Below are 8374 nucleotides of genomic sequence, written 5' to 3' on the forward strand. Positions count from 1 at the left end.
AGAATCTAAATAAACAGCGGGAAACACACTTGTTGATATTGTTCTATGGCCTAAGAGCATTGTTGGACCTCATGCTGTTCCCCTCCAAGAAGGAAGTTGCTACAGTAACATTAAATATGATGGCCATTTATAGATTAATAGATTGTAAAGCCAGAAGGAACCTTTGTTATCACTCCTGCATAAAGTGCCACCGAATTTCACTCAGTAATTACTGTATCAAGACCAGGGACAGGTGGCTGAACTACACCACATTTTAGAAGAGCATCCAATTTTGATGGATTCCAATGATGGGGAATCTGCCACATTTTTTGTTAAATTGTTCCAGTGGTTAATTATGTTCACTGTAAAAAACATGACTTTACAGAAAGACCCTACAAGATACATTCTACTCCCACTGACATTGCCAGTGCTGTTTCCTATTTACAAAATAAACATAATGAAATGGAGAAAATGTCTGCCAGTTTAAATAAAAACATGATTTTAATATTGTTTACAGATTTACAGCTGTATCACACTACAGTCTTTCTGCATTGTTCACCCATCTTGCATATACTGTCTTTCATCTGTATTTATAAACTCAAAAAGGAATAATCAAACAGTGGAGTAAACTACAATGATCTGCATAATTTATTCTAATCATATTTATTCTATAAATGGTTAAAGATTGAACCAAATAGCAAGTTCTCTTTTCTTCCCTCAAACGTATGAAAAAGTGTTTCAGCTCTAAACTCAAAAATAATTCAGCCATCTCAGTCAGTCCATTTTGTTCCAGAAGCTACGGAACTCTAAAGAAAAAATTAGTATTAATCTTCAGAATCAGCAGCATTCACTGAAGTGACTACCTAAACCACCATATTAAGAATCCTTCTCCAGCAACACCCGAACAATACACTCAGTGTATGAGTCAAAATAGTTGCTTTGAACATATCCATCTTCAATCACACCTTGTGATGTACAAAGACGATGTTATTTCCTTCCAAATGGATCAGACCATACTTTTAACCCTATAAATCAAGAAAAAAAACACTATCAAGAGTTTATAGATTTTTATAGGCCAAAAGGACAATTATAATTATCGTCTGACCTCCTGCATAATAGGTCAAAGAACTGCACACTGTAATTTCTGAATCAAGCCCGTAACTTCTGTTTGACCTATGCATATCATTTAGAAAGACATCTAGTCTTGATTTAAAGAATTCAAGTCATGGAGACTCTAGGTAAGTTGTTCCAATGGTTAATTACTCTCAGTGTTAAAAAACTGCATCTTATTTTTAGTCTGAATTTATCTAGCTTCCATCTGCTATGTCTTTTTCGACTAGATTATAGAGCTGTCTATTATCAGACATCTCTCTCTCTCTCATGTAGGCACTTGTAGACAGTGATCAAGTCACTGCTTAACCTTCTTTTGGATAAACAGACTGAGCTTCTTTAGTCTAAATCCATAAGGCACATCTTCCAGACCTCAACTCATTCCTGTAGTTCTTTTCTGAACCTTATCCAATTTTTTAACATCCTATTTGAAGTGTGGATACACTGGATACAATATTGAAGTAATGGTTTCACTGATGTTATATACAGAAGTAATACCACCTCTCTACTCGATATTCCCCTGAAGTTGATTTGGACTTTTATAAAAAAATTGAAACAAATAATCCTGTAATACCTATTACAGAAACACAAATAGCCTCTTGTCTGCAGCAACAAATAGCCAACCTTGAATGGCTAATAGCTAGTACTTTAATCCTCCCAGAGCCCTTACATTTACTTTGCCTACCAACAAGAATCTCTTTCACTGGCACAGCAAGCCAAAGAAGCTAGCTGGAAATTATAACAGTAATTATCAACAAAATATTTCTGACAATGGAAACAATACATGCTCAGGCAGCTCAGTTCTACATAGTTTCTTGGTTAGAGCTTCTATTCAGCAATGCAGAGTGCAAATGTACATTTTTACAGTAAAGCCCAGCCTACACATAGAAGCTTTTAATTGGTTTAGAAATCTGTTGTTTAATCTGTACAACCCCTCTGCATGAATGCTCTGAAACTGGTTTAAAAGTGACATATCTCCACACAGAGGGGTTGCACCAATTTAACTAAATCAATTTCTAAACCAAGTTAGTTAAATTGGTGAAATTTCTGTGCAACGACGATGTGACACTCTACATCCCAGGGGAGTGCCCTGTAGCCCCAATATTCATCATTTGTTTATAACTGTGATATTGCATATAAAGCATGACATGTGAGGTATCAGGGGAAAGAACAATGGCTTTCAGCAGATCATGACCCTATCTAAATATGTATATCATTAGTGCATATAAAGTTATGCAGTTGTGTTGTATGGTTGTCACTAAAATACGCTGTGAATTGGGGAATTGCCCAGATATTAGATCCCTGCAGACAAGGACAAGGGAGCTAACCACAGCCTAGGCGGGTGTCAAACAATCATCAACAGCCATTATCCTGCAAGGGAGTTACAATTCAGTGACCCACTTGCACAAGGCCACACTAGGGGAATTGCTCAACCTTGCCTGGTGGAGACTCAGCAATGCCCACCAGACATGCCTTGAATTATGTTCTCCAAACACATGGATGGACTAAGGGTATGTCTTCGCTACCTGCCACATTGGCAGGCAGTGATCAATCCAGCGGGGATCGATTTATCGCGTCTAGCCTAGGCACGCTAAATCGACCCCCGAGAGCTCTCCCGTCGACTCCTGTACTCCAGCGCCACAAGAGGCGCAGGCAGAGTCGACAGGAGAGTGGCAGCAGTCGACTCACCGTAGCAAAGACACCACAGTAAGTCGGTCTAAGTACGTCGACTTCAGCTACATTATTCACATAGCTGAAGTCGCGTAACTTAGATTAATCTCCCCACACAGTGTAGACCAGGGCTTAGAGTATAAAATAGAGCACAGGGGCCCCATGCTTTGCCTTTGCTCCTCCCTACACCTATGCTGCAAGCAACAAGAACACTCCGAAGACTGAAGACTCCAACAGAGGAGACTGGCCCAGGTTTCAAAGGTGAAACCTGCGTACTATGATCTGCAATATCCAGTGGGGTGAGAAAAACTGTTTAATCTAGATGTTGCCAAGTCTAATAGGGTTGAGAGTTTAGACTGCATGCTTATATTTTCTTTTCTTTTGGTAACCACTCTGACTTTTTGTAATCAATAAACTTGTTTTACTGTTTATCTTTATCAGTGAATTTGCCTGAAGCGTTTGGTAAATCTGCTCAGGTTCACAAAGGCTGGTGTATATCCACCTTCCATTGATTAAGTGGTGAACCAATTAGTGAACTGCTTGTCTTGAGCAGTGCAAGATACTATATTCCTGAGGTACAAGGCTGGGAGCTGCGGAGATTCGGCTGATGCCTTTCTCTGTGTGATTCATGAGCGGCTCTGGGAGCATTCATGCAATCTAGCTGGGTGTGGAGCTCCACGTGCAGTTGTGCTGAGTGATAACAGCGCCTGGAGGGGTTTGCTGCTTGTAACTAGCAAGGCATTGTGAGAGACAACCCCAGGGTGGAAAGTTAAGGGGGCACAGCGGTCCCAAAGTCCCAGCTGCACCTCTGGAATCCCGTCACAGATGATGCCTGAGAAAACTGTTTAGCACTAAGTCACGTATTACAAGTTGTTTGTTAGTTTTTCTAAAAGAACACTGAATAATTAAATGGACAGACTATTTAATTTAACATACTTGCTTTTAAAGTCTATTTAAATGCTGAAATTATAGTATTCAATGAGTGTTTTATTACCTGGAGGCTGAACATCCTCTTGAACAATACCAGATCTATTTGTTGCCTGTTCCTTCCCTGGTAAACACAACAAACAGTAAAATCACACAGACAGAAACACCATATATTCTTACAGTAGCGAACAAAATGTTATGAATCAGAAAGGCAGCAAAAAAAATCTGCATGTGATAGTCTGACACGCTGGTGAACAGCAGTCTGCTCAGCAAAAATATAATAAATCACACAGGATGAAAGCTTGCATCTCAGACCAATAAACAGCAAGAAAATTTTTGGATATATAACCAAACCAAAAAGAGATAATGTGAAAGGATTAGTTTCTTTGATATAGTGTTTCTATAATATAGTGTCAGCTATTGCCAAAAGGTGATATTAGGGAACACAACACCTTAGTGACAGATAAAATGCAACACTGATGAGTGAAAAATAATGCACATTGGAAAAACTATACATACAAAATGATGTGATCTAAATTAGCTCAAGGAGTGATCTTGGAGTAATTGTGGATAGTTTTCTGAAAACATCCGTTCAATGTGCAGCAGCAGTCAAAAAAGCTAATAGAATGTTAGACGCCACCAGAAAAGGGATAGATTATAAAACAGAAAATATCATAATGCCACTATGTAAATCCATGGTACACCCAAACTTTGAATACTGCCTGCAGATCTGGTCGTCCCATCTCACAAAAGATGTTAGAATTGTAAATGGTACAGAAAAGGGCAACAAAAATGATTAGGTGTATGGAACAACTTCCATACGAGGTGAGATTAAAAAAGACTGAAACTGTTCACCTTAGAAAAGAGACTACTAAAGTGAGAATATGATAGAGGTCTATAAAATCATGAATGGTGTGGAGAAAATGAATATGGAAGTGTTATTTACCCCTTCAATAACACAAGAACCAGGGGTCACCCAATGAAATTAATAGGCCTGCCTCAAGCTTTCCCCCGCTCTCCCCCGGGGAGGAGGGAGAGAGAGAGAGTAACTGTGACAGAATTGGAGGAGGAGACTGGCACTTGTTGGCCAAAGAGACTGGAAATTGGAGCTAATGAGACAGACCTTTGGAAGGAGCAGGCTGGGACTGGGAGCTGTGGGGCAGAGAGGGGAGGGAAATGTCACGAGTATCAGATGAGGAGTTGGGAGATATACATTTTGATACAGTCTATCGACAAGGGGGAGTGAATTAAGATTGCACAGGCAACCTTAATACTGGAATTTCCAGACTTTTGGGTGCTTGACTTTGTAACCTTAATGATGTTCTTTTATCATAGTGTTTTGTGTGTAATTTATATTTAAACTGCATTATGAGGAGGAACAGGATACAGAGAAGAGTGATCAGTTTTTGATGGGAAATGGAACAGAAAGTGTATCTTGGTGGGAAGCTCCAGTCTGAGTAAGTGGAGCTTTCCTAACAGACTGTAGGTGCTTACCAATTAGCATGGCATTTAAACTGAAATAAAATGAAAGTCCCTCTGAGGTGGCCATAAAATTTGTTTCACTTTCTCTTTTACAATTCAAAAATATTTTCAAACTCTTTCAATAGATGAATCACAATAAAGTTTGTGTTAAAATGGAGATACAAATTATAAGAGATTAGCTCCTTTGTTCTCCATTATTAGTTGTCCCCCTTAAAAGCTTGATATAAAATTTCTGTGCAGAAATTTGATCTCCTGTATTTTTCAATTTTTTTTTCTTTTCTGTTTCCATCTGAATTGTTTTATGGCTCTTTGTGCACAATGGAGCAACAATAAACTCTGGCATCAACTGAAAGTTAATTTATGCTCCCCCTGCTGGCTCTGCATCAGCAAAACACTAAACACTGACTTATCTAGGTCTTGCATAAAAAGCATTTGATTTTTAAAAATTTGTTTACAGAATACAACAGCAAGTTTAAAAATTTAAGAGCCAAACAAACAGTAGATTAGAAAAGTACCATATTCTAGACAGTTAACCGTGAAAAACAAAGAAAAAAGAGAATATAGTTTAGACTAGCATTCAAGGCAATGTTCACGACGTTCTAGTCACTCAAGTTATCATGACTAGCGACTAAGGTAGCTCTTAAATTCACACTATATACAGGTTATATATGTGGTATATTTATGGGAAGCTTTATGCACCCCTTAAGCTGGAATGTTCTCTTCTGCTTCAATTCAAATTACTCTCTAAAACTCACTTCTTCTGCAATATTTATCAGAACTGAGGGGAAGGTAGAAAATATTTGTTTTAAAATACGAGTTTAAAAATGTGTTCATGCCTCACTGATTCACATAACTGTATGCTCTTATTGTCATCATTGTCCTTTTCTTTCCCATTCTCTTGATTCCCCCATACATTGTCACATCAAACTCAGACTCTTTTGGGATAGGTCCACATCCGTAATTTTTTCTGTGAGGGAACAGCACATTTTGGGAGCTTGAAAAAGTAATTACAACTCCATGGATGTGAGAGATTTAAGTAATGGGACATTAACTTGAAGTTTAGGTATCTTTTAAAATAAAGGCATTTTAGACCCTGGAGGTACAACAAGTGTTCCTGTGTCCTCCCGTGCCTTATTAATGTTCACAATAGAAAATGGAACACAGTGATACAGCCAGAATTCAAAATTTAGAGTTTCTGGATTCCAGCTGTGCTCAGGCCATCAGTCCACACTGCCTCCTATATTGTACATATACACACATATATTATGTAATGGATCATTGAAAAGCCTATTTTGGTGAGTTTCCAGTTGTTTAATATGATTTTATTTTCCACTGTAAAAGGTCTGCCTCAACTCCCTTTTCTATAACAATGGGATATTACAAGCAAATAATAAAGGAGGGATTATTCAAAAATATTTCTATAGCAAAGATTGGTCGTTTTATATGATGTGAAACAACAAGTAGTATACATTAGGAGCATTTATTCCCTAATCTGCAACAAGTTATCTTTATCTGAAATAGAGGGGAGAAATAGGGAAGAATAGTGAAAATATTAGCTTGTGTTAAGTGAGTTTGTTGCAAAAAATGTATTCCAGACACCAAGGGACGCTCTTGAAAGCAAACTAGCAAATGTTATGGATACAAAACCCATGCTCACTCTACAGTTTACAACATAAAAGTAAGGTGAAAAAACCCCACCATTCAACTGCTAAAGTCACATGTCTTAAAGAACAGTTTTTCCAAGAAACCATTCAGTATGCAGCATGGACAGAGTTCTTTGGGGGGGATGATGCTAGAATGTCTTAGCACCATTAATCCTATCTCCATCATGATTCTTTTTTGTGGGGGAGGTGAGGGGGAAGGAGAGAAAGACTGTTAAGCCATTTTATTTTATACACAAAATAGCATGTCAAAGACTTGGTAAATTTAGCATTCCCAGTTATCCAAATTAGGCAGAGAATTATGTCCAGAAGTCTTCTTGTGACAGCTCATCTACTTAAGAAGTGTTTAGTCCAACTTGATGAAGCCGATGTCCTTGGCACACTGGCAGAAACACTGCCTGCACATGTTCAGCCTGCACTTGCGGATCAGGCCGTGGCGGTTCGAGCACAGGCAGCACGAGCGGCAGCCGTGGCTCCAGTAGAGCTGCTGGTGACCCATCCTGCCCGAACTGTCAAGCTAACTGAATACAGCCACAACAACCACCCATGGAACCTATCACCACAAAGCCTTTTCTTCAAAGCACTTCATTTGAAAGAAGAGAACTCCTCTCCTGGAGGTTTCTTGCTAAGTAGTTACTGAAAATATAGAACAGATGACAGCAGGGAGGTGTCACTTGTCTGGTTACGGACGTTTATTGTGGGAGGCAGTAATGGTGCTCTGTCAGGATATATATATAGGCTGGCTAAAAAAAACAAGGAAAATCTGAATCCCTGAGACAGCCAAGAGGATGAGGGGAACACAGGAGGGGACCATGGGGGAAAATAACTCATGTGATCAGCAAAAAGAAAAGGAGGACTTGTGGCACCTTAGAGACTAACAAATTTATTTGAGCATGAGCTTTCCTGAGCTACAGCTCACTTCATGGGATGCATGTGATCAGGAGGCTCAGGGAGGGACAACCCAAAGGGTAAATGAAGCGCTTGCTGTACGGCACAGAGAGGATATCGTGAGGGGCGAGAGGAGGAGTCCTAGGGGTTACACAGGGAGGGGACCGGGGCGGGGCATGCCCGAAGGGGAGGTTGCTCACTGGGGCCCGGGGCATGCCCGGGAGGACAGGGGACACGCAGGTGGGCACCGGGCACCCTACAGGAGAAACGTCCGCGGGCTCAGCCGCGCAGGGTGAGGGGCACAGGCTGGAGGAAGGGGCCGCCAGAGTGATGCACAGGAAGCGGCGGCGTACAGGGGAGGATCGGCAGAGGGGGGCGGGGACCGCATCACCCGAGGCACTGCCCACCCCAGGGGGGATCACGTGAGGCTCGTTGGGGTGGGGGGGGTCCCGCACTCACTGTATTGCTCCACCTGCAGCAGCGGCCGGAAGTAGATGGGATAAAACGCCGCCCCCACCACGGCCGCGAACCCGCCGAAGATGAGCAGCGTGCGGGAAATCCGCGCCATGGCCTGCAGAGGGCAGGGCGCAAACCTGCGCGCGATCAACACCTGCGCTCCCTGCCTCCCCCCCTCCCCCTTTGCACACTTCCGCTTC

The 8374-nt window shown here is 41.0% G+C and overlaps 1 protein-coding gene across 1 annotated transcript; it reads right to left on the reverse strand.

The window, feature by feature from the left end:
* Window positions 1-455: 455 nt before the first annotated feature.
* Window positions 456-8374, reverse strand: SMIM20 (small integral membrane protein 20). The gene is made up of 3 exons (XM_084626157.1): window positions 8178-8374; window positions 3755-3811; window positions 456-1004 (listed from the first exon to the last, which is right to left on the reverse strand). The coding sequence occupies exons 1-3, from the start codon at window positions 8284-8286 to the stop codon at window positions 967-969; spliced, it is 204 nt and encodes a 67-aa protein (XP_084482283.1). The 5' UTR covers window positions 8287-8374; the 3' UTR covers window positions 456-966.

Source organism: Lepidochelys olivacea (genome assembly GCF_965140295.1).
Source record: "Lepidochelys olivacea isolate rLepOli2 genome assembly, chromosome: 4".
Lineage (NCBI taxonomy): Eukaryota > Metazoa > Chordata > Testudines > Cheloniidae > Lepidochelys > Lepidochelys olivacea.